We start from the raw sequence: 25,860 nt of genomic DNA, 5'->3' as shown, positions 1-25,860 counted from the left end.
CTCAGATGGTGGAAGGCACACAGTAGGTACTCAATAAATAATAGATCAAAGGCAGGAAGGAGGGAGAGCAGGAGGAAGAAAGGAAGAGGAGAAGATAAGCAGGGGAGACTCTTGCGCATGTAGAAAATAAACAGTCAAGGTGCGGTTTTCCAATGCCAGACTGGCACGGTGCCCAGGACAGCTGTCCTACACTCAGGAGCCCAGGGCCTGCGCTTGCCTCATCTTTTCCAGAAATATGTAAGCCTAGATACGTCAGCCTTCAGGTATGCAGTGAGGTCTTCGGTGAGAGGCATAGCGCTCTCTCTCTCTCTCTCTCTCTCTCCTTCTTCGTTGAAGCTGCCTTTCCTCTGGCTACCACCCGACACCCACCCAGCCAGCCAGCCCAGCTATGTCCCTCTCCCCTGGAGCCAGGCCTGGCTTGGTTGGGAGGCCTATGAACAGTCCCCCTCAGCAAGGCAGATCCCTGCCCCGGGAGGAGATGGGTCCGTGGTGCCGGGGGAGGGGCAGGAACCACATCATCTAACAGGTTGGTCGGGCTGAGAGGCGTCACGCCTTCGAGGAGCTAATGAGCACTGTGTGACAGGTGTCTGCTCCTCAGTCCCCAGCCTGCCCTGCCTGCGACCGGAGCCAGCTGCCGCCACACCTCAGGCTTGCTCGCCCCTCACTGCGCCCTGCCCGCTCCGGGTCCCGGGACCTGCAATGGCCTGCCGCTCCTGCGTCGTCGGCTTCGGCAACCTCACCAGCTGTGAGGTGACCCAGGCGAGCGGTGCCTGGCCTGGCACCTCCGGATGGAGCAATTACAGGGCCCCCGAGCCGGGCTTCAGCTCCAGCAGCCTCACAGGCTGCCTGACAGCTAGCACCATCCCCAGGGTGACCGTGAACCCCAGCCTGCTAGTACCTCTGGACCTCAAGGTGGACCCAGCCATGCAGCAGCAGGAGAGCCAGAAGAAGGAGGAAATGAAGGTCCTCAATGATAAGTTTGCCTCCCTGATCGGCAAGGTGAGCAAAAGGTGTGGAGGGGCTGTCTCAAAACTAAGCCCTGGGCAGGTGGCTGAGCTCTGTACCTCCCAAGCATCACGTCCCACGCCCGCCCCCAGCCAATGGGAAGTCGGCACTGCTAACTCCGCAGGCTCTGAGCGGAGAAATGGGGAGGGGAGTGCCTGCGCCACCCTGATGTGGGGGACAGAGGGACCCCGGAATGGCCTCTGAGGGGTGTCAGGAAAATAATGTGCTGCGTGGCCTGGGCTCACCCTCCCTCCCAGGCGTGGACTAGGGAGGGGCTCTGAGTGTGACCAAGAGGATGTCCCCTCATAAGAATGGCCGATGGGGGCATGGGCTGCATGCAGTCCGACTCCAAGGCAGATGGGCAGGGCCCACCTTCCTGTCCACGCTGCTGGCTCTGTTCGGCTTCCCAGGGTCAGAAACACCGGCAAGGGCTGGGGGCGGGGGGCGGGCAGCACATGTGGGGAGGCCAGAAGGAGGCTGCAGAATGGGGCTGCAGCTGTGGCTTGTCAGGAGATAGGAACGCAAGGGATGGACGCTGCGAGTCAGAAACAGGTGGCCAGCCGGTCCTCCCTGCACCCACCTGAGTAGAGGGATTGAGTCCCTGGCACCCCACTTCCTGGACCCCACTGCCATGGCCAGCATGCCGGTCTGGGCACTGGCATCCATCTCCGGCCCAGGGCAAGGGCTTCAAGGACTCCAAGGAAGTCCTGTCTACCTCCCAAAGCCGGTCCTCACTCACCTCCTCCAAGGACCTCCCCTAACCAGCCCTCCCAGCTCTGCTCCCTGCTGCCCTGCCCGAGAATAGTAGTCAGATGGTAACAGCTACTGATCATTAACAGCTCACCATGTGCCAGGAACTGTGCTGGGTACTTTACATATTTATCTCAATTTCCCTCAACCTTAGGAAAGAAGTCATTTTCATGCCCATTTTACAGATAAGGAAAACTCAACTTTCTTGCCCCCCACCCCTCATCCTTCTGCCCCTGGCTGGGTCCTTCTCTTCCCCTTGCTCTCCCAGCCTGTGTCCCTCTGTACTTCCCCTAGGTAGGCACTCACAGAGAGGGGAAGAGGGAAGAAAGTAACTTCTGGAGCACCGGCTTGTGCTCTGCCCACACCACCCGGCGCTCCACAGTGGCTAGTTCCCCTCCTGTGTAGACAGAGCAGCCCAGGGGTGAAGTACCTTGCCCAAGGTCACACAACCAGCAAGGGTACGGTCTGGACTTGAACTCAGGTCTGTGAGACATGAAGCCAGTAGCCTCCGAGGTGGGAGTCATTTCTCCCCGGCCCCCTCTCCCACATTCATGCGTCCAGACCAGCATTCCTGCACCCACACCTGGGGGTGCCTGGGGTAGGGGTGTGGAGGGGAAGTGACAACTGGAGGACAACCAGAGCCTAGGAGAAGAGCCCGCTGCCCTGGGAAGGCAGGTCCCTGCAGGGCCACCTCCTCTCCAAATACAGCTTAATCCCTTAAAAGGAATGTTTCATGAGCTACGTAATTTGTAATTCGGCGCGGATGAGTGGCTTTCTCCCTGGACGCCAGGGCTGATATCACCCTGTGCCTCTCCGCCATGGGGACAGGAGGGGTGTGTAGGCACAGGGAGGGGCCTGAGGGGTCTGGGTTCTGTTCCCAGGGCCAGGGCAATGCCCTCTAAGATCTTCAGAAGAACTGGAGCTTCCCAATCCGCAGTGCAAGACTTGGCCTTGAGGAGGGTGCTCTTCAGGGTGGGACGCAGGCAGCCGGGGTGCCAGCCCCTTGGGGAAGCTGATCGCTGGGGCTCTGCCCAAGGAGTCCCAGCCGATCCACCAACTCTATGGAGAAGGTCTGTTATTAGCTCGAATCCCTCCTTGTAAAGACTGTGAGGGCCCAAGGGGAAGCAAGCAGAGGTTAAGAACGTGAAACCTGGAGTCGCGTTGCAGGGTTTGTATCCTGGCCTCACCTCTGACCGGCCGCATAACCTCAGGCAAATTATTTAGCCTCTCTGTGCCTCATTACACATCGGTGTAATGAGCTTGTCAAACGGGATCATTTTTGAAAAGCATTTATAAAGCCCTTACCACGTACCAGGTGCATTCTGTTTGTTATATTAAAAATACCATAAATGGGCCTGGCCCAGGGAACTCCTGAACTCATTTAGTCCCTTCCAGGCAGAAGGGAGCCTGGTAAGAGGGAAGGAAGGGCCCTGATGGAGGGAGGGGGGCGGGAGCTTCGTGGGTAGGCGTGCAGCATGGGGCTGGATAGAGATGCATGAGCCAGGGGGTGAGACGCCATCACCAGTGGAGGGGTGGGCTCTAGGCAAAGAGAAGAGACAGGCAGGGCCACCCTCCAGCTCCACATCCCCTTCTGGGCCCTCTGAGGCACCGAGAGAAATCAGAGAGCACTGAGGAAGAGGAGGAAGAGGGAGAGGGTCGGCGGGGAGACCCCCAGGAGTCCACCAAGGGGCCCTGGAGCGATGCTAATTCTTCCACTTGGAGGCTGTGTTTCCTTGGGCAAGGCACTTACCCTCTCTGTGCTTCAGACTCCACTTCCCTGCTCTGCTCCTGCTCTGAGGGTAGCCCTGAGCTCATGCCAGTGGAAGGACTGGTACAGCTGCAGCCATGAAGTAGGGGAGGCCGAGGGAGGAAGGGAGAGGGCAATGCCAACATCCAGCAGAGGCTGCTGGCTGGGCCCTCTCACCCTCACACGCAGACACCAGAGGGGATGGAGGTGGGACAAGAGGGAGGACTCTACCAGTGGCGCCCAAGGAGGCTATAGAGGGGGAATCCCAGAGGGGTGTTAAAATGGCTGGGGACAGAGAGTCGGGCACAGGGTCTTCCCTTGGTGTGTGTGGCCTCTGGAAGTCACCAGAGCCATTGGGCACCTGCACGAGGGAAGGCACAAACCAGCCCTTCCTGACGAAGAGACCCTGAGGCTCCTTAGGCAAAGCCAAGTTCTGGCTGGAGGCAGAGGATGTGACACCACCCCCACCTGAGGAATAGGACCTGCAAGCCCCAGAGGCATCGCTCCGAACGCTCATGGGCACGGACTGTGGGCCATGGGCTGGGGACGTGAAGCCTCCCAGGCGGTCAGCCCCCCCTCCTCAGAGGGGGGTCCCAGCCCAGCCCAGGCTGCTCAGCTCCCTCCACAGAAAGCACATCTCTCCCCACCCTCATCTGGGCCTGCTTTTCAACAGGGCGGCCCGGGACCCTGGAGTTGGGTCACAGTGAGTTCTGTGCTTCTGAGCCTGTTCCTTCATCTGTAAAATGGGAAGCAGGTAGACCAGGGGCTTGCTCTCTGACGCTCCTCTAGAGCTGCCGCCTGTGATCTAAGGGCAGGGGTCAGCCAGGACGGGGAGGAAGGGGAATGAGAGGGGGGTGCTCGGCAGCCTTGACAGGTCGGAAGCAGTTAACCCTGCACCTCACAGGGTGCCAGGATTTCCTGCCCTCCCAAGGCCTTTGTTCCGAGAGAGGGAGGAGCCCTTCTGCAGGGAAGGTTCTGGGTGGGGGATGAGTTTCCATCCCCACCCACTGAGACAACAAGCAACTCCCCCAAGGGCAGCAGAGAGAGGGGGCTTCCCGGGATCCCCCAGAGGCAAAAGTGCCCTTGGACTGGCTGGCCAAATGCACCCCGTCTCCCAGCAGGCAAGTACTAAAGCATAGGGGATCGAGGTTAGACTAAGGGAAGGACTTCCTGGTCTAAAGGGCTTTTTGGTTGCTTATGGGTGGAGGAAGGAGCCTCACATCTCTCCTCCCACCCCACCCCCAGTATAAACATGGGGCTCTTACTTGTCAAAACACAGGGAAGGTGGAGTGAGCAGAAACCTGCCCTCACCCCCACCCAGCAATCCCTCACACACACAAGTAGGACAGAAACTCTCTCGACTGCATCCCTACTGAACCTGTTTGATGGCGATGACGTCAAACTGTAGGCTTAAAGTCAGCTTCAAGCAGAATTTACCAGTCCCAGGGTGAGTTAAGGAGGGGAATGACAGCCCACAAACGCCATTGTCCAGTGTTCCCGCTGGTGTTGTCTGCTGCAAGGGTCAAAGGGGCCTTCCGCAGAGCAGCAGAGTATCTCAGGGAAACCCGGGAACGTGGGCAGGACAGAAAGAGAGGCGAGCCCACCCGGCACCCAAACTCAGGAGGAAGAGGACCACGAATGTCCAGCGCAGCAGCTGCCGTCAGATGGGCCTATGTGTGCAGCTTGGCCACCGAGTTGCTGTGGACACCCTGGACACGTGACCTGACTGCCCTGGGCCCCTATCTCCTCCTCTGTATATGAAGGGTATAGACCCGCTGATCCAAAAGGCTCCTGGCTGTGGTTCTGGCTTTTCAGGATGTGATTCTGGGAGCTGATGCCAGCCGTGGACGGGAGGAGGTCCAGCTACTTGCCTGTGGTCATAGGGAACCTCACCAGGCTCATTGTCACAACATCCTCATGACAACAACAGCCTGCACTGTCCAGGCGCCTCGCCCCAGCCACCCGTCTCACCTCGGTGGCTTACCCGCGTCCCGGGCTCTGATGGGCTAGGGACCCCAAGAGGCAAGCAGATGGCTCTCAGTCTGATAGGGTGCGTGGGGGATCAGGACAAACGAGGGCCAAATACTGGAGGGAAGAGGGGAGGCGGCTGGGAGCACGTGGAGGAGGGGCTGGGATGGTGGGAAGGAGAGTGAGTGCCCGAGAAAGGTCAGGCCTGGAGAGGACAGGCGGGGTGGGGAAGAGGCAGGGGGAGCCCCCAGGCTGCGCTGGGCTGCACTGGGTGGAGGGAAGGAGAGGACTCAGGAGGGACCCTGCCAATCTGCCGGTGGCTGGGGTGGGAGCTGTAGGAGCCCCTGCAGAAGTCTGAGCAGGAGAGTGTGAAGAGGACGCAGAGTTTGAAAGGAGCCCTGGGCCCAGAGCCCTCAAGGCAAGACAGGCCCTAACTAGAGGCAGAAGCCAGCCCAGCAAGGGCAGCTGGGTCCCAGGGCCTGCAGAGACCTTGCAGCCAACCAGAGGCCTATGCTGCAGCGGTTCAAACATTCTAAACCCAAACTGCCTGGATTCCGCGCCTGGCCCTGCCACTTGCTAACTGTGTGACCTTGGGCGAGCTACTTCACCTCCCTGTACCCTGTTCCGTTGTCTGTAAAGTGCAGCTGAAAATAACACCTACCCTGTCGGGTTGTTTGGGGGTTTAGTGCGTTAAAGATGTCCAGCAGGTAGGAAAAGGCCCGGTGCACGGTGGGAGCCAGAGCAGTTTGCTATTTGCTGCCTCAAAGCACATCCCCGGGTTCTTCTCTCTGCAGGTGGGCAGGGCAGGTGACGTCATCCCTGACTTCTAGCTGGGGAAACTGAGGCTTGGAGGGGCTACAAGTCCAGGGTTGTGGGGAGGATTAGCATTTAAGAACTAACCAGGCCCTACCCTGCTGAGTTTCCAAGGCAAGATGAGACCGGGCTTGCCGAGGTGGGCGGCAGACAGGCCTCTGACACCCCACGTTCCTTGGGGTCTCCCACCCAAGCCCCAGGCAGGCCTGGAGAGCCTGTCACATGTGGGCAGTTCACAGCTTAGTCCCCCTTCCCTCATCTCCTTGGCCCCGGCCCTCCCGTAGGAAACCTTCGCTAATTGTCTCCACCTCCCTGGGATTCTCAGATTCCATCCTTATTTCACCATCTGCAGTTTGAACAATCAGTAATTGGAGATGCCACCTGAAGGCTCTGAGTGAGGGCCCGGGGTGGGTGTGCTCCGCGGGTGTGCTCCGGACAGATGAGCTGCCACTTCGCAAGGAGGCCCCCGGAAGGGGCGTGGGCTGGCTGGGCCGCACCTGGCCCTCTCACGGCAGCCCTTCCGCTCTCCTAGGTGCGAGCCCTGGAGCATCGCAACCAGCTGCTGGAAACTCGATGGCGCTTCCTGCAGAGCCGGGACTCGGCAGCCTTTGACCTTGGACACCTCTACGAGGAGCACCAGGGCCGACTGCGGGAGAAACTGCGCGAAGTGAACCAGGAAGGGGGCCAGCTTGAGACCAAACTGCGGCAGGAGCTTGAGACGGTGAAGGCGTTTCAGATCAGGTAGGGGCGCCCTATGGGCATGTGGGCCGGGACTGAGGCTGGGGACCAAGCTGCGCTCAGGTGGGTCCGGGAGCCCAGGCCAGAAAGAGAGGAAACAATTCTTTAGTCCACAGTTGCTTATTCAAGACCTGCAAGGTGCTAGCGGTACTCTATAAATACTGGGAGGATGTGACAGTGAAGCTACAGTGACCCCCCAAATAGTGACCCTTATGACGAAGCCAGTCTCATGCTGGCTGACGGCCAAGCCCTGTGCTTGCTGGCCCCTGGGCACTGTCACAGCTCGCATCCCCATTGTGCCCATAAACACACTGGCTCTCGGCCGCACGACCCTCTGGCAATGGGAAGTTGTGTCACTAGCTAGAGCAACAGATGGGCTCCTGCTTTGAATGTAGCCTGGGATGTTGACCTCTCTTGGGCTGGCAAGGAGCAGAAATGATGGGGTCTGTTTGCACAAGGAAACAGTCCCCTAGAGGTAATGCGTGCCTGACCTCAATAGTGGACTTGGGATCTAGAGAGAGATGAGGAGAACAGCCCCAGCCTTCAGGATGCTTTTATCACCTAATGGGACACACAGACAGGGGGACAAGCGGCTGGCAAGCAGTATGGCCCAGTGGTTTTAAGGGCCCAGGCTTGGGCATGACTATGTCCTGTGGGAGGGGGTTACTCCCTGCCCACACCCCTCATTAGCTCTGTGACCTCGGGCAAGTCGCCTCACATGTGAACCCCAGTCTCCTCCCGTGTGGAGGGGGAACGGTGATGGTTGACGCCAAGGCAAGGCTGGTGTGAGGAGGAAGTCGAGAGTTCAGCGTGGTGCCCGGGGCTGATAAACGGCCCCTTTTCTGACCCCTAAAAGTCTGAGTGCCCAGCACACAGCGGTCCTTGACTCGGGCTTGCTGAGCTGATTCAGCCAGTCTAGAAAAGCAGACCAGTTACCCTGGTAGCTCAGAGGACAGGTGACCCTTTCTGACCGGACAACGGCCACGGCTTCAAGGACAAGGAGGCTGGGCAGAGCAGAGAGGCCGGTCTCCTTGCAAGGAGGCCCCCGGCCAGGGTGAGGGGAGGACAGGGTGCGGTTGAGCCCGCACCCTCCTCCGGCAGGGCTTGGGCCGGACCCCCGGCCAGGGATCTGAGGCGAGGCCCAAAGCCTCCAGAGTCAGAGGGTGGAGGCAGCCTGTCAGGAGTCCAGGGACCTGGCTGGGCTTTTGCCCACCGCCTCTCCGCATGGCCTCCCCTGCTCAGACCACATGCAGAGGGGAGGGTCACACAGAGAGCTCTCCCCTCTCTGGGGACCTCAGTTTCCTCATCTGTGGATCTGGCTGGGACTTCCCAGCCAACTGGCATGATCTACAGCCCTGGCCTGGGCTGGTCCTCGAGGCTGGGCCCCTTTCTGACCTGGGGGCCACCTTTCCCCCGAGCCCTGCCCTCCCAGGTCCTAGGGAAACACACAGGGAATCTGATTGCCCATTCTGACGGTGACGAGGCAAATCATATTGGCGCACCAGAGCCCACGACTCATTTCACTGATACCGAGCAGGTCTTTGGCCCTCAAAGGAGCAGAGGATGGCAGAGCTGGATGGCAACTTGGATCCTCCTTTTATGGGGAAGGAAACAGAGGCCCAGAGAGGGCGGGGGCTTGTCCTCAGTCACGTGGCCGTGCATACTAAGTCCCATCCCTAACCTCACAAGCTCCCGGGGGAAGCCGCTCCCGTGAGAGCAGCAAGATCACATCCACAGAGGCCCTTTGTAACTGGAAATTCTGTACAAACACTACCTGTTGTCTTAATCTGGCTCAGCCCCCCTCGTTTGGCCTGCTGCCTGGTTTTACTATTTAGGCTCAGGGCCTCTCTTCCCCTCTCTGGGTAGGGAACACACCTGAGTTGGGGGAGGTAAGGCTGGAGGGTTTCTGGGTCTGCGGGCCAGAGCCACAGAAGCTGCAGCCTGGCTGTGCAAAGCCCGGGGCCCCCAGGAGCCAGGAGGCGCCAGACCAAGCCCTGACAGGGAGGGGTGTGCCTTGAGCCTACAAGGCCGATGAGATCAGCTTCACTCCTAGAAATAAACAAGTTTGGTGGGGGGAGGTATGGGTGTGACGAGCTGAAAAGGGCTAAGAATGGTTTCGGGAGCCGGTGGCTGACAGACTGGCAAGGGATTGGTGGTGAATAGGGGGACATGGCATCACGTAAGCCTCTATGGGAATGGAGACTTCCGAAAGCTTTGATGTAGCAGGGACCCCAAGGATCAGCTAGCTAACCCCTCTATTTACTAAGGATGAAGCAGAGGCCCAGCAAGGGGAAGCAACTTGCCCAAGCCCACACAGCAAGTGACTCAGGAATGTCGCATATGATTTTGTAAGCTGTCTGGTGCACAAGAGCATCTGTTTGAGGGGGTGAACTGGAATTGAAATGCAGTGGAGTCAACGAGAAGGGGGCTGGAAGGCTGCACAGAAGGCTGGGAAGGGCAGTGAGGGGTAAAAAGGAGGTTTGGCACCTCGGAGGGCTCCCCACTGGACAGTTCTCCCCAAGGTCCTGCACCCAGGCTGGCAGAACTCTGCTATCCAGAGAAGAGGGGTGGGGGGAGGGGAGAGGCTGGACACAGGGCGTGCGTGGGGAAGGCCAGTCAGTGGGAGCTGCTCAGCTTGGGGCTCCCCAGACCCCTGTCCCCAACTCAGGAGGCCCCCAGATTCCAGAGGGAAGCCTCTTCAAGTCAGATTTGTGAAGGATGTGCAGAGAACTGCCCCCTCCCTCGCCTGCAATGAGGGTTCCCGTGGTTTCTTTCTGGAAATGCTGAGACAGAGGGGCTGAGGGCCGGGGTCTGGTGTTGGAGAGGAGGGAGCTTGGGTAATAATAATAGCAGTCGCTTTAGTGGGTGCCACGCACCGTTGTGAACACTTTATGTATGAACTTATTTAATACGCGCAACATCAACATCATCATGACAAAGGCACACAGAAGCAGCCTGTCCAAGGTCACACAGCTAGTTAGCAAGGCAGTGAGGAATTGAACCCAAATAGTCTGGCTCCGGAGCCCCATGCTTAACCAGCCTGCTGCACGAGCCTCCAAGCCCCTCTCTGTGCCTCGATTTCCTCATCTGTGAAATGGGACCAATAGGCCATCCCTGGCTAGCAGCTCTGAGGGTCACAGGAGGGGGTGCAAGTAAAGCTTCTTGGGCATTTTGTTTGCCCTGGCAGGCCCCAGATTGCAGACCAGTCTCCCTGGCCCTCCCCACCACCCTGCCCCCATGACCCATACTCTCAGAGTCCCTCCAAACTCTCCGAAGCCGAGGTAGTGACTGGGGAGAGTGCAGGCCCTCAGCACACTGAGTTCCAGAGGCCCAAGTGCCCCATGGGCTCTCACCCCCTGGGGCCTGCTCCCCTGAGTCCCTCAGGGAGGCTGGGGGAAAAGAAGGCCTAGGGGATGGCAGGTCCAGCTAGTCGACGTGGGCGATGGGTGACGCTGCCCCATCTGTGAGGTCAGGGACTGGGGCAGGCGGGTGGCTGTAATTAGAGCTGCCAGTGATTCAGGCATTCCCTGAAGAGGAGGGGAGAAAACAGGAAGCCACAGGATCCCCACATCCGCTGGGGCAGGCAGGGCTGCAGGTGGGAAGCGTGCAGCTGGCCGACACCAACCCCGGGGGCCAAGAATGTAAGGTCAAGGATCCAGGGAGCCCGTCTCCCCATCCAACAGCGTTCTTGTTCTGAAAACGAGGTGGACTGAGTAAGGAAGAGGCACATCTGAGGAGAGAGGGAACCCACCTTTGTGGAATGCTGGTGGGCTTCAGCTCCCACGCACACACGCATGCACCCATGCACATGCACCCGTGCATACCGCGAAAGACAAGCGGGGGGTGGAGTTACCTGCCCCCAAACACACCGGGGGCCCATCTGACTGCAAAGTCCATGCCCTTCCTGTCCTCCCTCTGCGGGGAAGATGGCCTGGTGTCCTGCTGTCTAGCAAAGCAGTGGGGATAAGGGTGGGGCTGCAGGGACAGGTAGAGTTAGGAGAGGATAACGTGCGAGGCAGATGCTCAGAGCAGACTCAACCGAAGACAGCTCGTTTGAAACTGAGACTCTCCGGGGAGGAGATGGGAAAACGATGAGGGAACAAAACGTCAGGGTGAAAGGGCTGCACAATCAGGAGGGGTTTCCTGGAGGAGGTGAATGTGAAGCACAGCCAGGAAGGGGCAGATGCCGCTGGGAGAGGAAAGGCTGCTCATCAAGGAGTGAGCCTGGGAAGTGGGCTGCCTGCTGCCCCAGAGCCAGCACTAGGGTATCGTGGAGGAGTGGGCCTGCATCCACCTGAAGAAAGGGACCACGTTTTCCTAACCGGCACAAGGCACCAAATGGGGCTACAGAGGCCCTGAGCCCCACCCAAGGAGGGTTAAACAAACCCTCGCCGAGTCCCACCACACCCAGCTGAGCAGCGCCTCTCTCTCTCTCTGTCTCTCCCTGCCTCCCCCTTCCCTCCCTCCCCACCTCCCAGGTATGAAGACGAGATCTCCAAGCGCACGGACATGGAGTTCACCTTTGCGCAGCTGAAGAAGGTAGCCTCCCCAGCCTGCCCCGGGGGCTCCTTTCTCATGGACACTCTGCCCTCTTTTGCTCAGGATCCCCAAGCAAAGCCCCCAGAGGCTGAGTCCCAGGACCACAGGCAGAGAGACATGAACCTGTCCCCACCCTTCTCCTTCTGCCAGGCTCTGAGCCAGGTCTCCTCTGGGACTCACCCCCATCTCACCCAGGAAGCAAAGTTCCCCCTACCCCACCCCTGCCCTGGGACCCCTCCGTTCCCTCCCCCATCATTCACAGCTGCTCCCACCCCCAGGACCTGGATGCAGAGTGTCTTCAACGGACAGGACTAGAGAACAAGTTAAAAGGCCTGAAGAGCTTTGTGGTCCTGATGAAAAGCATCTACGAGCAGGTGAGAAGATGGGGCCAGGGTCCCGCTGAGCCGTGGGTAAGGGATGCAGGGGAGGCAGAGGTGTCCAGTGGGTCGTGGAAACTTCAGCAGGCACTCACTGTTGGCAGCCACAGATGTAACAGTTTCCTAAACCCCTTGCACGCTGCTGTCAATAATCCAGCGTGTCCCCTCGTCACTCATTTCATGGAGTGCGGCAGGTTCCCACAAAGCCTTTCTCAGGGAGAGCCCTGCTTTCATGTGTGCTGGAGCGCTGAGGGCATGCAGGGGACCAGGTACATCGAGGGTCAGGAGGTGGCCTCAGGCAGGGAACCAGGAGGCCTTGAACAACCGTTCTAATTGAACTAACCTCTCTCTCATCCCCGTAGCCTAAATTACAGACACCCACAGTTCTAGCTGTGATAGGCCTTCACTGCACCCTCCTCCATTTTGGGGTCAGGCAGGGAAGACCTATAGTCAGATTCTCTGGTTCCCAGACAACACTAGCTTCTGCCAGACAGAAATGATGCAGTAAGAACTTCCCTGGTGGTCCAGTGGTTAAGACTCTGCACTTCCACTGCAGGGGGCATGGGTTCGATCCCTGGGGAACTAAGATCCCACATGCTGCGTGGGGCAGCCAAAAACAGAGACCCGGTAAATGTAGACAGAGGCGCCTCCAGACACGTTCTCATATGTCCTCAGCTGAGCCTGGGGGAACAGCGGCCCAGCAAGGCCTGTCCCACTGCCAGTGCCGCCAGCAGATGAGCCCTGCCGCTGGACTCCACCCCTCGGCGCCACTCTGCCTCCCGGGCATCCTTTGGGACGTGTGTTCTCCTCTCTACATCCCCCGTCTCAGGGGTGAGGAGGCTGATGGGGCGAGGCTTCAGTTCATCTACAAGCAGGCAGGACCGTCGTTGGGGATGACAGTGCAGCAGCCTGTGCGCCGCAAACCGCTGGCGCCAAGCTATGGCAACACAGCCCAGGGCAGAGCAGGGGTCAAAGTCACCACCGCAGTCAGAAAGGTCCGCTGAAATGCCCTCGGGCTGCTGACCATGGCTTCAGGACCTCGCCCTGTGGAGACAAGACTGGGCCTCGTGGCCGCACGTGGGCCTCACCACTCTCCGGCGGCTCAGCCCCGAGAGGGGCTTCCATGGGCCTGAGACCCGCCTGCAGCCATGGGAGGCAGCAGAACTGAGAGAACACCCCAACCCTCGCCAACAGCAGGGAGGCAGCCCTCGCAGGCAGGCCGCTCCAATGCCCACCGAGTGGTGTGGGGAGCGGGTGCCCAGGCGCAACGGACTGTGATGGGATAAATGCGTTCATTCACTGAACGAATGTTTATGGCAGGCCCGCTAGATGCCAGGCGCTGATATCACAGCAGTGAGCCAGGTGGGCGAGTTCCCTGCTCTCAGGAGGGCAAACTTAGCTAAGACGGGACAGGCTAATAAGCACCTATGTGGACAAGATCATTTCGGAGGGTGAAAAGTTGCTGATATGCAAAGAAACAGGGTGATGCCTCACTGCAAGAGAGCAGGGAGGCTTCCGCCCCCAAGTCCGAGTGTTGACAGGGGTGCATCTCAGAGGAGGCCCAAGCGTGAGAAGGCCCAAACCAGGAAGATCCAGCTCAGCAGAGACTTGAGGTGGCTTCCGAAAAAGGAAGAGCCGTGTGAAGCACCTGAGGCAGGAATGATTTGATCCTGGGAGGGAGAGAAAGCAGCAGCTGTGGCTCAGGCAGAGCGGGCAAGGGCCAGCTCATGCAGGGTCCGGGGCCCAGGATGGGCTGTGGGCCTTATTCTAAGCATGATGGGCAGCCCATGGTAGGGACCAGCGTGGGTGCTACAGACGGGGTAAAGGTATGGCTTGTGCTGCTGGAGGACTGCTGTGGAGAAAGGGCCACAGTGAACGCAGAAGTGCATTTACTATTATTTATATTATATTATAAATACTATCATATAATATATTATATTATAACATAATATATTTATAATATATTATTATTACATGTTATATATAATAACAGCAGTTATTATTGCTTTCGGAGGCAGTGAGGTGGCAGGTTGATATCGGGCCGTGAGGTTTGAGTTTCTCTCCACACACCTCTGTAGGCTGAGAAGGCAACACTGACCCATTGCTAAAAAGATTCCCCACACCAGCGGGTCTCTAAGCTGGCACCGCCTAGTAGAAATATAATGCAAGCCACATAGGTAATTGTAAGTTTTCTTGTAGCCACATTGTTTTAAAAAGCAAAGAAACGGAAAAAAATAATTTTAATGTATTCTATTTAGCCCAATATATCCAAAATATGATTATTCAACATGTAATCCATATAAAAAATGAATGGGCTATTTCACATTCTTTTTCCCGTTCTAAATCTTCAAAACCTGGTCTGTATTTTACACGTCCAGCTCATCTCAGTTCTGACTGGCCACGTTTCAAGTGCTCGTGACCACAGAGAGCTAGTGGCTACGGCATCAGACAGAGCAGGTCCAAGCACAGGCAGGTGCCAGCCATGGCCAGCTCAGGTAGAAGGAAAACATGGCGGGATGCGAGTAGCTCCAGGTGAGGCCAGACTCTCTGGTTTCAACTTTGGAGCAGACACCAGAAAAGCACGGCTATATAGGCCCACCCCAGGGTCCCAGGAAAGAGCCCTCCCCTCTCCCCAAAACACACACACACCCAGGATAAGTTGTGGAAGGCCTTTCCCAGAAGCCAATGGCCATAGGCTGCTCAGGGCCTCATCTACACACTGCAGCCTCCCAGGCAACCCCTTTACTCCTCATCTCCGGGAATACAGGCTGTGAGAGGACCCTGGGGCCCCCATCTCCCCTCAGCTTCCAGGGTACACCCCAGCTCCCAAGTGCACTGGGGCCTGGCTGCATCCAGCCAGAATGCCACCTGCCCCACCCACACACTCTGGTTCCAGGGAGATTAGCTACGGAATCCACTGACAACCCCCTGCCCCCAGGCACACCTCCTAGGGTGCTGATGCCTGCAGAGGACCTGGCATGACTAAGCTGCTTTGGCACCTGCCTTCGCGGTGCCTCGGGAGGTTGCTCCAGGCCCTGGACACCTCCTCCCGGCTCCATCACCGTTACCAATCACAATAGTTTCCTTAGCTGTTGCTTATTGAGCACCTACTACATTCCAGGCACCAGGCTGAGTGCTTTCCAGATGTAATCTCATTTACTCTTCCCCATAACCCTATAAAGTAGGGATAAAGATTAAGAAATCATGAACTTCAGAGCAGCTTGGATTTGAATCCTGGCTTGGCGATTATGTGAACTTGAGCAGGTTCCTTTATTTTTCTATGCCTCAATTTCCCCATCTGTAAAATGGGGAGAACAATAGCACCTAGCTCACTGGCCTGTTGAGAGGATTTATTTTGCTAATATGTCCTAAAACACTTAGAACAGTGTCTGACACATGGTATTTGTTAAATGTTAGCTGTGTTCAGTTCCATAATTATACACATTTTTCAAATGAGAAAACTGAGGCCCGGCTAAGTTTACAGACTTGGCCAGGGTTGCTCAGGTAATAAGATGTGGTGGTACTCAGAGCTCAGTTCCCTTTTCTTTTGGCCGCACCACGCGGCACACAGGATCTTAGTTCCCCAAGCAGGGATCGAAACCGTGCCCCCTGCAGTGGAAGCGCGGAGTCTTAACCACTGGACCACTGGGGAAGTCCCCCAGTGCCATTAAACACTGCATTTTACCAAGCAGTACTGGCACCCCCTCAGAGTCACCATCTTCCCGGACCTGGGGGACCACAATGAGAGTGGTCATACGCATGGCAGCCTCCTCAGACTCTGGCTCCTAAGCGAAGCTCTGAACTGTACCCCGGTTTAATTCTTGCCAACTTGAAGGTACCCATCCCATGGTGGCACTCCCACACCACACAAGTCAGCATTGTTATGCCCTCTGCAGCCCGGCAGGGGCTGGCCTGTCTGAACAGGTCTGCAGATGCTCTAAGCCCTCCACTTCCTGCTGCTGTATACCATGCTCATGCTTACGCTGCCTCTTTCCAGAAAGGATCTGAGGCTGCCCCATCAACTGTGTTTCTCCCATCCTTTTGCCCCGGTGGCGCCCTGTGTTCTGAAGCGCCCTAGCCTTTTCCTCGTCCACAACAAACGCTACCCTAGGCCTGGGCTGGAAGTGTCCCTGGAGAGCTTTGTCTGAAACACCCCAAGTCCACCCACCTACACAACATGGTGACTGAGGGAGCCCCAAGCTACATCTCTGAAACGGTTCACAGCCAAGCTCCGGCAGGGATGTCCGTTCCATCTGGGAGATGCCAGTCTCCAAAGATGACCCAAGGCAGCAGAGCTGGGGCATGAATCCGTAGGCACTGTCAACCTTATTCTGGCATGGGTCGGGGCCTCCTGCTGCCTCTGCTCCGAGATCTCTGTTAAGTCCATCTGCAGATCGGCCAAAACCCTCCATCAGGGAACCCCCTAAAGGGCAGCTGGCCACTGAGCTCAGAGTCCCGCGGGCTCCAGGGTGGAGACAGGCTCCTGCCACTGCCCAAGCTGCCTTTTCCAGGAGGCGATCCCGATCACCAGAGATGCTAGTGGGCGGGGTCAGGCAGCGAGCGGACAGGGGAGGGGCGGCCTTCCTCTGCAGGCCTCGCAGCTGCCCGAGCCCGCGGTCTACAGCCATAGGGATACGAGCTGCAGGTCAGCAGCATCCGCAGGCCCAGACGCCAGAGCCTCAGCCACAGCCTCGCTGAGCAGAAAGAAAGATGAGGATCGGGAGGGAGCCCAAAATCAGGAACCAAGATCAGAATGCGGTCACGAGCCAAAACCAAAACCTGGATCTGAGCAGGCCTCCTGATCCAACTGCCACTTTTCAGGAAACGCAGGGGCCAGAGGAGCGTGTTAAACACCGACAGGCAGGGCAGTCGGTCAAATTCAGACTATGGGCAAGCAACTCGGTGTTTTCAATAAGGAAAAGAAAAAAATAATAACAGAGACAGAGAGAGATGGAGATGGTATCTACAAAATAAGAGAGACTTAGAGACAGATGGACCAATGACAGTGTATGGACCTTGTTTGGATCCTGAATCAAACAAAGTTTGATCCGGCAGGAGTGACTATGTCGTCCCTGTCCCACCCCCTCCCTCCCCCGGGCTGAGCCCCGCCCCACCTCCCAGGGTGCCCGGCCCCCCTCCCTGCCTCTCTGAGACTCCCCGGCCACCTGCCTCACTCTGTCTGTAAGATGCTGGCCACGGACACTCTGCTTATGCCCACACAGGCCCCACCCAGGCCCGGGTTGTTGAGCAGCACCTCCAGGGAAAGCAGCCCAGGGCCCTGGAGGTGACACCTTGCAGCCCCTACAAAGACACCCCTCCCCACCTGCCTTTCTAAACACCCCTGAACCTTCAGGCCAGAAAGCTGTCAGGCTGCGGGGCATGACAGAAAGCAGATCTGGGGCTTCAGCTCCTGTGTCCACCCCACTATGTGAGCTTAGCAGGAGCCGCAAAGGCTCTGGAGTCCAGCCCTGCACTCACAGCTGTTTCCATCAACTCTGTGCGCTGCAGTCTCCTTCCTCTCTGTAATCTGCGGCTAACAATCGTGCCAACCTGATGAGGAGGAGATGTGAGGATGCCTGGAGAGCCCTTAGCGCACACACAGCCTGGGCTATCATGAGCCCCCAGGGAAATGGGAGGTTTTAACGCTTCCGGGGTCTCTGAGAACATAGGCTAGCATTTTCTGGGCAGAGAAGAGGACAGAGAAGAGGGGGAAAGAAGGATCCCAAAGGACAGAGAGAAGAGAAGACGTTGAGGCTAAATCCTGCTGTGGCCGGGCAAGCCCCTCAGCTAGATGGGGAGGGGCACTGAGTCCCCAGGGCGACCCTGGAGTCACCTCTGCCTTGGCCACTGGCAGGGGAGTGGGGATGCTCGACTGTCAGCCTCTGGTCTACTCCTGCCCTCATCACTCATGGGCTTCCATCCCAACATGCGTTCAACAGAGACATTCCCCTGCCAGATATGGAGGCCTGGAGGTGAAAATGGCTCATCCAGGCCCTCGGGGAGTTCCCGTCCTGGGAGGGCAGGGGTAGGGGAGGCCAAGCTGCCCAATGGTAGAATTCCCTCAGGCCCAGAGGTCCTGGGCCCTTTCCTCCCCCGCCAGGAGAGGAGGAAGGTGGTCTGCCCTAGGAGTGGACAACAGTGTAGACGGGGGGGAAACAAGAGGGATAAGGCTTGTAGGGTGGGCCTCTGGAGCCAAGGGTCCCTCCCTGTCCTCACAGAGAGGAAGACCAACAGGTGGGTGAGCAGGGGGGCCAAGAGCTGCTTCCCAAGAGTCCAAGCTGGCGAGGCGGGGCAGGGAGGCATCTATCCTCTGAGCATCTCTCCCGGGAGACAGGGAGGAGCCCGCCCTCCCCTCGCCCCGGGGGATGAATGCACAATGGGGACTATGTCTGGCTGAGGGTCTGGTGCCCCCCTACCAGCCCTGAGCCCCCAAGTCTGTGCCCGGCCAGGAGCTGAAGGACCTGGCAGCCCAAGTGAAGGATGTGTCGGTGACCGTGAGTATGGACAGCCGCTGCCACGTTGACCTGAGCGGCATCATGGAGGAGGTGATGGCCCAGTATGACGCCGTCGCGGCTCGCAGCCTGGAAGAGGGCAAGGCGTACTCCCAGAGCCAGGTTCGGGGCTCACGAGACTCTGGGAGAGGGGAATGGGGAAACACGGGGGGACGGAGCCCACGGCAGTGAGTTCACAGGCAGAAAGGAGAATGTGAGAGCCCAGCGCTGTGCCCGGCTCCAGGGGTGATGGGGACGGGGCAGGCCCACAGTCTGCACTCTTCAGAGGCTCACATTGTGCTGCCAGCCAGCAATGCCAGGCCAGGTGTGGGCACGGCCCGTGGGGCTCAGTCTAGGGCAGCTAGGAGAGGCCATCCAGAGACGGATGTGGTGGGGGGAGGAGGGGCAGTGGTGGGCCACAGAGGAGGAGGTGGTGCGGGGGTGAGGAAGAAGAAGAGGCCAGGGGCCAGGGTGCCGGGGGGGACACACTGAGCGGCCCCTCACTGCCGCCTCCTCCACAACCTCCAGGTGGAAGAGCGGGCTGCCTGCTCAGCCGAGGCTGGGAACAGCCTCCAGAGAAGCCGCAGCGAGATCGCTGACCTCAAAGTGCACATCCAGAAGCTCCGGTCCCAGATCCTCTCCACCAAGAGCCACGTGAGCGTCCGAAGTGCCCACCTGGGGGTGGAGCAGGGAGGGGCGCGGGACACACGCTCTCGCCCACTCTCACGCACGCACACAGTCACACATGCTGAGTCCAAGCAAGCCCTGGCCGAGTGACCCTGGGCAAGTCACTTAGCATCCCTGGACCGCAGTTTCCTCATCCGTCCTCCTAAGATGGCTCTGCAGATCACATGAGCCTTGCAGATAGAAGTGCTCTGTAAACTGGCTGGGGCTGTTGGCACGCTGGAGGGCCCAGCCACATACACCCAGAGCCCACTGCCTCCCTCCAGGCCTCCCACCAGCTACACGGAGAGAAGGGAGGGGAGGCCTAAGCCCCAGCTTCCAGCCAGAGAAGTGTCATCCCTTAAGGACAGTTGAGACAGGCTCCTCTGGGGGCCTGCTGTGCTTCCCCCTTTGGTGGCCTTGGGAAAGCAACTCCTTAGGTCTAGCTGAATGCCCTCTTGCTGCAAGGCAACCCACTACCACGCTCAGGAATGCCGTGCTAGGTCCTCCCTCCCCATGCACACCCCCACCAAGGACAGAGGTGGGCTCCTGGCCCTGGCCCGGTCTCTCTCTCCCACCTTTGCTCACTGACCCCTTCCCTCTGTCCTCCTGGCTGCAGTGCATGAAACTGGAGGAGAACATCAAGGCAGCCGAGAGCCAGGGTGAGCTGACCCTCCAGGACGCCAAGGCTAAGCTGGCCCAGCTGGAGGCCGCCCTGCAGCAGGCCAAGCAGGACATGGCGCGGCAGCTGCGTGATTACCAGGAGCTGATGAGCACCAAGCTGGCCCTGGACGTGGAGATCGCCACCTACCGCAAGCTGGTGGAGGGCGAGGAGAGCCGGTAGGAGCTGGACCAGCGGGGTGGGGCTGGGAGCGCGGGAGGACTGTAGGACCAGCCCCATAGAAGGCCGGCCCTCTCCACCCCCTCCCCGCCCACAGCATGATTCTATGAGCCTGGCACGCCTGGATTCATATCCTGGCTCAGCCACTGAAACAAACTGGTACCTCGGCCCGGTTCATTAAATTCTCAGCTTTCCCATCTGGAAAATGGACCGATCATAAGCATGGCGCGCCTGTGGTGCAGAGGATTAATACGATCCTGCGAGCAAATGCCTGTCACAAATTAGTGCTCAGTAAATCACAGCCATTCATGCAGAGCCCAGAGAGGACAAGCTGGCTAGCCAGGCTCACACAAAAGGGCAGCCCAGAGCTGGGAGTGACAGCTAAGAATCGCCCTCCTCATGCCAGTCCCCAGGCCCCCAATCCCAGGGGAGCTTAAGCCACAGGCTCCCTTCACATCCCACCATTTCCTCCTCCCCCAGGATGGACTTGCCCTCAGCCACTATGATCAGATCCATGCAGTCCAGCTCTAGAACTGGTGAGCCCGCTTGGCCCAAGAACCCATGGTGGGAGGTGGACAGCGGGGGGATCGTGGCCCTAAAGGCATCATACTAAATGGCTCCCAAACCTCCAGCCCGTACCCTGCCCCACCCCTTATGTTCCCTGTAGCTGCCTCCAGGCATGGCCTCTCGAGAGCCCCCTCCTGGAAAAAGAAGACCAGGGGAGACCTCGTGATCAAAATCACCGAGACCTCGGAAGAGTTCCTCTCGCAGGAGTCAGAGCTCTCACAGTGAGGCTGCTGTCCGGACCCCAGGAGCCCCACGTCATTCCCCTGCGGCAGGAGGAATACAAGCTAGACTCAAGAAAGCAGCTTGGAGCCTCTAGGTCGGGAAGGAAGGCAAACCTGACCCTGAACTAAGAAGAGGAGGGTTGGAAACACTGACTGCCTTTCTGTGGGTTGCCAGGGATCCGACAGGACTGTCACCAGCTATTCAAAGTCACTGGGCTCCACATCAATATCTCACAGTCCCACCCTTCCAACCTCTGGCCAGAGGTTTTCCTGACTGGGTAAACTGGGATCGGGCGTCTGTTTTTCCTGCACCTCCTCGCTCCTCCCCACGACAGAGGGCTCTGAACCAAGGTCCCCCTGACCCTTTGCCCAACCCTTGCCCTAAGCTCACGTCTCAGGTCTTGCCTTGCCTCTGCCTCGGAACCGAGGCGATGCCCTTTTTCCCCCAGCCCTGGCCAGCCACGGACCAGGGGCTGATGGGACTGCCTGGGCACCCTCCGCATCTGGAGTTCCTGGGGAGGCTGGGTGCTGAGGACCCCGGGCTTTCCTGCACCACCTGGGCTCCCTGGAGACCTGACAGTATCAGGAAGGGAGGGGAAGAGGCTCCCTGGGTGTTTGGGACCTGAGCCCGGACCTCTGAGATCAGCGCAGACACCTGTGCCCCTTCCCTCCTCCTGTGGGTCCCTCCCAGCAGGTCACAGTCAGACGTGGACAGGCTGCCCAGCCAGCTCCCAAGACCCTTCTCTAGAAGTTATTCTTGCCGTGACGAACTCCCTGGCGGGGAGGTGGGAAGCGGGGAGGCCACATGGCAACCGGAGATCAGGCAGGAGAACTGGACCCTCCTTTCTCCTCCCTGCCATCCTGGGGTTCACCACCTTGCCTGGGATCTGAGCTCTCTGCCTCCCACCCAGGTGTTTCCCAGCCTGAAACCTGGCTTCGGTGCACCAGGCCCTTGAGACCCCTAGCCCCACCCCTGCCATGAAACCCCAGGCCCATTTCCCGTGAACCCCACTCCTGGGCGTCTCTGTTCTCTGCATGGGGCCAAGCAGCCTGGCCCTCGCCTCCTCTGCACCCACACCTGTGGGTTAGAGCTCCTTCCCTTCTCCCCCCTCCGCGCCTCCTCCCTCCATGCCCGCCCCCGTGCCACCGGGGCGGGAGGGTAGATGGGTCATGAAGAAGGCACTTTCCACTCGGGTCTGGGAGCTGCTGAGCCCTTGAGGTCGGGCGGGAGGGCCCCGATAACAACCAAAGAGAGATTGTGCAGCGATCCAACAAGAAGATTTGGGGCTCCTCTTTCCTCCCCTTGGCTCTCACCTTCGGGGGCTCCAGCCTGCCACTCCATAAGCCACCTTCCTTCCCTACCTGCCCCTTGCCTCACCTCCTCTTCTAGCCCCAGTTTTGATTCATTCATCTTGTTTTCCAGGAGAGGGTGGCCCAAGGCTCTGGCCCCCTCCTAGGTCTCAGGGTCCTCCAGGCCTGTGGGGGGCACTGAAGGGCAATGACTCTCAGGCTTGAGGGAACTCAGACATACACTCATCCCTCAAGTCCCAAAAGGGTGCTGATTGCTGTTTTTCTCTGCCTATTTATTGGTTTCCAAGGGAGCAAATCCTCAGTGGGGATACAAGATATAAAAAGTATATATATATATTATTTTTTCATAACTTATACATCTTTTAACTTATTGCTTCTCTTCCTGTTTCTGCATAATCAGTGCTATGTATTATACTATCTGGAGAGACAACACATCAGCCACCCCACCTGACTGGCTGACTATATTGGGGCAATGCCCCCTTCTCCCTGCCAAGGGATGAATAAAGTGCTGAGATTTGTCCATGGATAAAGCTGTGTGTCTGTTTTTATCTCCCCTCTCAGGATTGGTCAGTCACTGGTCAATCAGGTTGACGACAGGACTTTGGAAATTCTCCAGTTATGGGGAAAGGAGTCCAGGGACCTAGTTATACCTTTAAACCAATGCAACTTGGACACAAAAAGTTCTCCTGCCCCACCATCCGACAAGGAGGCTGTACCGGTGTGACCTATGTTCCCAGCGCCTCCCGATATGCCCAGGCACCACGTGGCCGCCTCAGTAAGCACAGACACAGGGGATTCCCTATGTGACGGCGTTTCCCCATCAAGCACGTCCGTCTGATCGTGCTGGTTGGCACAGCCCAGAATATTTTCTGATAGGTACAGGCCTAATCCTGCCCAATCAAATTCGAGATCAACAAACAAGGATTGAGGGCCTTATCCAAGCCCAGCCCCGTGGTAGGACACCTATGAGCATTCCCCACCCCGCCACCTCGAGAAGCTCGCTGTCAGGTCAAGAGAGGAGCTATCTGCTCACGGCAGCCAGCCGAACTTCCTCTCCAAGTGAAGAAAGCAGGGGAGACGGGCTTGTTCAGGGAACCCGGGGATAGGAAGAAGAGATGTCTCAAGGACAGGAATCTTGGGGGTGAAGAAGGGCCTTTGAAGCATTCGTGTCCTGGTTCACCCACTCACTGGAATGAAGCCTCAAACAGAGCCTCACTTTTCCCATCTGTAAAATGAGCATACAGCTTCCCTACTTACCTAAAAGGGTGTTTGGGGATCTGACAAGATGGCTGGGTTCACTCCTACCAGGAATAGCACATGTCCTGCTTGAGCACTCCGAACAGCTCAACAGAGGTAAAGGATTATTAGTGATGTCGTTATAGTTATTACAGCGGACGTTATGGCTTAAAGACAACCCCCTAGTCGAGAGACTAAAATCAGGCGAACAGGCCTGAGGCTGGCTCTCTCAGGGCACAGCACAGCCATGCCCTTGGGCTGGAAGACTAGAGACTTCCATTCAGGGTTTATCCATTCTCCTGGGGCCCCTGAGGGATGGGCTCCACTCTCAAAGCTCAGAAGAGACGGTGGATAAACCCCATTCCTATTCAGGAAGGGCCTGGGAACTGAGACCAGCTCTCTTACTTACATCATCTTTGTTTTTTATTGTATTAATTTCTGAATTACTACTTATCTTTGTTTTCTATTCTGTTAATTTCTGAATTATGGATTTCTGAATACTAATTTGAATTTCTGAAACTGAATTCATAATATTTATAACATAAAAAATGACCTATCGTTATTTCCTTTCTTCTACTTTCTTTGAATTTATTATTTTTATCAGTTTTTGACTTGTTGAGTTGAATCTTTAGTTTTCCATCTTTCTTCTTTTTCAATATAAGATTGTCTAAAGACCATAAATTTCCTTTTATGTACTATTTTGACTGCTTCATATTAGCATTTTTTATTAGCATTTAGTTAAAACGGTTTTATTCTTTGACTCATAAGCTGTTTAGAAAGCTCCCCACACGAGGGTCACGTATTTCACGTTTACTGAGCACATACTTGGTCTGTGCCTGGCCCTGCTCTGCATGCTTAGGGAGACATTAAATCCAGCCAGCATTTATCTCTGTATCCTGGCCTCCCTAATCCTCTACTTTAGCCATGCTTCCATTGCCTACTTTTGTGCCTTTTATCCTCTAAACTCCTTGTGGGCAGGGATTGCACCCCATTACGTCCCCAGGGCCTTGCACAGTGCCTGACCCGTAGCAGGTTTTCAATAAAAGTAAAATTAATGAAAGAATGAATGAATGATGTACCTCCCCAACCGAGGTCTCCTAGCCTAAAAGTCCCATGAAGGGAAGGGCACATCTCCTCAGCCTTTGTGTCCCTGGTGCAAATGTAATGCCTGGCAAGTTGAGTGAGCACAGTTAGTGCACAAAGACAGAGAGAGAAGGGAGAGGGATAAAGAGAGAGAAAGAGGAGGAGGAGTGCAGAGAGGGAGGGAGGGACAGAGGGGAGGGAAATAATGACTTCCCTACCCAAACGAGGACACTCTCCTGCCCCGCTCCTGCCAGCGGAGGATCCTGATGAGTTGCCAGGAAGGCTGGAGTCTGACTCCCCCTCCTCGTGCAAGCTCCCTCCTTCCTCCTCCTTCCCACTCCCGGCTCCAGAGTGATTCAGTGAACACCTAGCCAAGGGCACAACCCCTGGGGCTTCCCTTGTGGCGCAGTGGTTGAGAGTCCGCCTGCCGATGCAGGGGACACGGGTTCGTGCCCCCGTCCGGGAAGATCCCACATGCCGCGGAGCGGCTGGGCCCGTGAGCCATGGCCGCTGAGCCTGCGCGTCCGGAGACTGTGCTCCGTAACGGGAGAGGCCACAACAGTGACAGGCCTGCGTACCACCAAAAAAAAAAAAAAAAAAAAAGGGCACAACCCCTGCTCTGAGTACAACAACAAAAATAAGCCCCTACCTGGGCTTGGCTCCTTGGTCTCTGGTCCTCCCAACTACCTGTGAGATGGGCTGGACAGGTATCATTAGCAGAGGCCCAGAGAAGCCTAGCACTGTAACTTTGGTCACCCAGAAGATAAGAGGCAGCATGTTGGTTCCCTGGAACCATTTTTCACCTGTAGACTACCTGCCACAGGGACAGTAAAATGGCCAAGCCCGGGAGTTGGTGAAGTGCAGACTGAAGGTCCCCATCTTCAAACACAAAAGGTGCTGGGGCTGAGTAGGTACCCAACAGCTGGTGCCCAGCCTGAGCCCCCAGGCACAGTGTGGAAGATCAGGGCTCAGGGGTCTTGGGCCAAGACTAAGTCAGTGCCCTGGTAGTCGCAGAGAGATCTTCCTCTAAGGGGCTCCCGGGACCAGGGCCTAAGGCAGGCCCTGTGTGCTGGGAGCTGACTACACGACCTCCCTTCCTGCCTCTTCTGGTCTATGTAGGCCTGAGGAAAAACAGCTGGAGGGGAGGCAGTCCCTGTGTTTGGGAAGCTCCAGAGGCTGATGGGGGGAAACAGAAACAGAGAGACGGAACCAGAGATACCCGGGCAGAGCTCAAGACCTCAGCACTGGGGCCTGCAGAGCAGCTGGGGGACTTAGTCAAAGAGGGCTTCCTGGAGGAGGGGAGGGAGGCGGCTTGGGAGGAAGGGTTGTCTGGTCTGGCAAAGAAGAAGGCAGTGGGAATGGCCTGGGGGCGGGAGTGGAGCAGGCTGCCAGTACCAGGCTGAGCAGAGGAATGAGGAAAACTATGGGGGCACGGGTCATAACGTGGGGTAACCCCTGAAACCCCCACCAGGAGATAAGCCAACAGGGGCAGGCACTGTGCCTTATTCAA

The 25,860-nt window shown here is 57.4% G+C and overlaps 1 protein-coding gene across 4 annotated transcripts; it reads left to right on the top strand.

Moving 5' to 3' along the window:
* Positions 1 to 355: 355 nt before the first annotated feature.
* KRT80 (keratin 80) lies at positions 356 to 22,561 on the top strand. 4 transcript variants are annotated; one of them, XM_004274293.3, is made up of 9 exons: positions 356 to 999; positions 6,816 to 7,024; positions 11,500 to 11,560; positions 11,839 to 11,934; positions 18,387 to 18,551; positions 18,957 to 19,082; positions 19,711 to 19,931; positions 20,413 to 20,468; positions 20,600 to 20,863. In XM_004274293.3, the coding sequence occupies exons 1-9, from the start codon at positions 700 to 702 to the stop codon at positions 20,722 to 20,724; spliced, it is 1,359 nt and encodes a 452-aa protein (XP_004274341.1). In that variant the 5' UTR covers positions 356 to 699; the 3' UTR covers positions 20,725 to 20,863. The 4 variants fall into 4 exon arrangements, with proteins under 4 accessions (XP_004274341.1, XP_033292106.1, XP_033292107.1 ...); XM_004274294.3 differs by having other exon boundaries at positions 359 to 999; positions 20,565 to 20,743; XM_033436215.2 differs by lacking the exon at positions 20,413 to 20,468 and having other exon boundaries at positions 357 to 999; positions 20,600 to 22,561.
* The last annotated feature ends 3,299 nt before the right edge of the window (positions 22,562 to 25,860 follow it).

Source organism: Orcinus orca, chromosome 11, assembly GCF_937001465.1.
Source record: "Orcinus orca chromosome 11, mOrcOrc1.1, whole genome shotgun sequence".
In the NCBI taxonomy this organism is placed as follows: domain Eukaryota; kingdom Metazoa; phylum Chordata; class Mammalia; order Artiodactyla; family Delphinidae; genus Orcinus; species Orcinus orca.
This window is presented reverse-complemented; position numbering and strand designations above follow the sequence as displayed.

What these genes read in the sequence shown, in the direction of transcription:
- KRT80 (XM_033436215.2), top strand. Translation starts at nt 700, where the DNA reads ATGGCCTGCCGCTCCTGCGTCGTCGGCTTCGGCAACCTCACCAGCTGT. An exon ending in GTGAAGGCGTTTCAGATCAG is followed by an intron (nt 7,025 to 11,499) that starts GTAGGGGCGCCC and finishes CCCACCTCCCAG; the next exon opens with GTATGAAGACGAGATCTCCA. An exon ending in TCCTCTCCACCAAGAGCCAC is followed by an intron (nt 19,083 to 19,710) that starts GTGAGCGTCCGA and finishes TCCTGGCTGCAG; the next exon opens with TGCATGAAACTGGAGGAGAA.